Genomic DNA, 3,511 nt, shown 5'->3' on the forward strand with positions numbered 1-3,511 from the left:
AAGGGAGAGAATAAGTCTAATCAACTTAACCAATCAATTCGATTAAATTGTTTTTTGTGGTTAAATCGATTGCATGGTTGATTTATTTGGTTATATGGATCAGTTATTAGTTATTAAATTTCATAACCGAACCAATTGACTTATTATTTATTATTTTAAATTATTTCAAATATATTTATATTTTGTATTATATAAGTTGGTTAAATTGGTTAAATACATTAATACATTCATGCATATCAAATTTGATATAAAATTAAAACTTCTAACTATTTATTTTTGAAACAAAAAAAAATAAATTGTTGAATATATATTAATATGTAGAGTATTTTAGACCGATATGATAGAAATATCGAATCAATTAGAAAATTTACATGCATGACAAATACAATTATGTTGAATATAATAGTGGATTAAGTAATAGGGAGTTAATTTGTTTAAATTGAAAAAAGAAAAGGAGAAAATTAACCTTTTGTACCCTAACTAATACTTAATATGGATATTTTAATTTGCGCTTAGAATTTAAGTTTCATAAGAATTATTATGAAGTGGCAAATAAACATGTAATATTTATGAACTCCTGTTCATATCATATTTTAATTCATGTAACCTACTTACAATGCAAAATACGTAACCTATTAATTTTAGATGTCAAAATTTTCTTTTTAATAAAATTCAATATGTATTTTCAGATTATACCTAATTTTCAATTTTAATACTAAAACTAATCGGTTCAATTTCTCCTCAAATAATAATAATAATAATCCTTCAATTCAATAGAAATTTGAAACTATTGTTTAAAAAATATAAATCTAAAAGAAATATACACAATTTTCCATAAAATAGAAGAAGAAGAAGAAGAAGCAGAGATCCAGATAAACCAACAACTGAAAAACCAGAAGAATGGGTTTCGGGGGGAAGCTATCTAAGAATCCATGGAATCATACATTGGGCCACCCAACATCATAACCTTAAATTCTTCGAAGTCAATCATCCCGTTCCCATCATTATCGACTCCGCTTATCATCTTCCTGCATTCAGTAATGGAGCAATCGTCTCCCAGGCTTTTAAGAACCTTGTGCAGTTCTTCGGCTGAAATCGAACCGTTCCCATCTAGATCATACACCGAGAACGCGTCCTTCAGATTCTCCAGAACCTCCTTGGAATCGACTCCTTTAGTGTTGAGCTCCACGAATTCCTCGAAATTTATGAACCCATCACCGTCTGCATCGAATTCTTTGATCATCTTTTGGACTTCTTCATCGGAGGGTTGTTGGCCGAGAGAACCCATGATGGAAGCGAGTTCAGACGATGAGATCTTGCCGTCGCCATTAGCGTCGAACATCTTGAAGATGTGTTCGAGTTCTTGGGGTTGGATTTGAGCGAAGTTTCGCGATGGGGTTGGCATCGGAGATTGAAGGAACGCCAATCCATTCGGAGGAACGGCTGGAGAAGCTGTTGAATTCGGGGAATGATGCTTCTTTTTGCGACTGAAAATCGACCCAAATCCCATTGGACTGCTATATCTTGGAATCAATTGAGATTGAAGCAAAGCAGCGTTCAGAAAAGGAAAGATGGAAGAAAAGCACTGACAGATTTAAAATGCAAAAATATGGTTTATAGATATATTAAAATGCGGGGTGGGTGGTTAAATTATATATTCGAAGAAAGGGAAATCTTAATTTATTCTTATTCTTCTTTTTCTTAAATGTAGGAATATTTCATCAATATTATGATTGTGGAATGAATTGTTTGTAATTAAAATTTTGGGTTTCTTTTTTCGAACAAGGGAAGATGGGTGTGCTGGTGGTAGAGGGTCTTAGGGCCTGATTGCTTCATAAAATTTGTGGGAAGGAAAAAACGATTTGTTTCAGAGATCGGACTGGACACATCATCAACCCAATTTAATATTTTAAATATTTTAAATTTTGTTTGTTCTATTACTTAGAATTAAATATTTATTTTTTATTAAGTAATAAATAGGTCCTTTTCTTACTTATCATTCCCCATTTTTTTTGGAAAATTTTTTATCTAATAAATTTCACTGCGTGTTTAAAAACTTAAATTGCTGGAAATGTTAATTTTTACTTGATTGGATTTTTTTAGCACTTTATCAAATAAAGTCTAAATTAATTAAATTATACTGTACCCTATGCATGCAAAAATATTAATTAAACTCAATAAAATTAATAAATTATATTTAAAATAGAACTAAATTCATTGTGAACAAAGAATCAAATTAATTTTTAAAAAGAATTACAGCTTCTACTTTCTAGTTGCATATTTCTGCCTGGAGAATGATCCCAATTCCATCAATGAAGCCGAAAGAAAGTAATAAAAGTTTTTCTATTTCTTTCCATTGTATATCAACACTACTATCTACCTTCAATTTGTACTAATTTGTAATTTTTTTGTGAAAATTATTGTAATCAAATTTTAGATAATATAATTTACGCATTAATGATTTAATATGTAATCTATGATTATATTTCTTAATTTCAAAGAATGCTTATTACATATTTATTTAATATTATGTATTCTCAAAAGAATTGTTTATGATCAGTTTTTTTTTAATGAATGTGTTTTTCCTTTAAAATAGTTAATTTGTGTATTTATATAATATGGTTATTATTCAAGGATGTGACATTACAGGTAAATCTCTATGCATGTCAACACATATCCTACTCTAAGGTTAACGCGTGTTTTTTAGATGTGGGTTCGCCTATATGGCGGTGTGAACCCACATCATGCAATCTCATAAAGTATGCGAACACCTGACGTGCAAACTTAAAATGTGAGCCACATAAAATATGAGTCAGGAACCAATTGAGTAATCGGAAAGCGGGTCAATAATAGCAAGTACCATAATAAATTCTTTCTTAAAATTAAGTTTAATTCTGTAAAAAATTATTACATGTTTTCGATTCCGTCATTTTGTCCTATCTTTTTCCTTATGCAAACATAAATTATAATTTGTAAACATATAGTTTGCTAGATAATTATGATACCTAAAATGAAAAGTGAAGTTATAAATATGAATAATAGTAATTAATTTTAACTTATATAATTCTTTTAAAAGTATTATTGTTAAAAATTAAATATTTATGTTATTTTATTAGTTTAACATTTTTATATGATAAATTATTAGTCAATCATTAAAGATTTATTTTTTATCATGTATTCTAAAAATAATTATTTATGGTAAAATTTTCTTAATCAATTGTCTCAACTTATTTTCTTATGCAAGTGTAAATTACTTAAATTACATGTTTAGAATTTTTAACTTTTACCAAATATGTATTATAAAATAATTAAAAAATTATTTAATATTGAATCTTTAGAATTGGAATATAAATATACACGACAAGTTATTACAGTGTCAAATGGCTATATATAAATCGTGTCACATTCGATTGTTTCTTAATATGCAACTTCATATTGCTACAGAATATATGTATATATATATATGAGAGATAAGTGATAACCCAACAAATATAAAATACTAAAGTAATTA

At 27.8% G+C, this 3,511-nt stretch overlaps 1 protein-coding gene across 1 annotated transcript; it reads right to left on the bottom strand.

Moving 5' to 3' along the window:
- Positions 1-746: 746 nt before the first annotated feature.
- On the bottom strand, positions 747-1,866 carry LOC107946292 (probable calcium-binding protein CML25). Its single transcript, XM_016880550.2, has one exon. It carries the CDS (start codon positions 1,508-1,510, stop codon positions 923-925), a length of 588 nt encoding a protein of 195 aa, XP_016736039.2. The 5' UTR covers positions 1,511-1,866; the 3' UTR covers positions 747-922.
- Positions 1,867-3,511: the final 1,645 nt, after the last annotated feature.

This window comes from Gossypium hirsutum, chromosome D12, assembly GCF_007990345.1.
Source record: "Gossypium hirsutum isolate 1008001.06 chromosome D12, Gossypium_hirsutum_v2.1, whole genome shotgun sequence".
Taxonomy (NCBI): Eukaryota; Viridiplantae; Streptophyta; class Magnoliopsida; order Malvales; family Malvaceae; genus Gossypium; species Gossypium hirsutum.

Bases quoted from the DNA above. Each gene is read 5' to 3' on its own strand.
- LOC107946292 (XM_016880550.2), bottom strand. From the start codon at position 1,510: ATGGGATTTGGGTCGATTTTCAGTCGCAAAAAGAAGCATCATTCCCCG.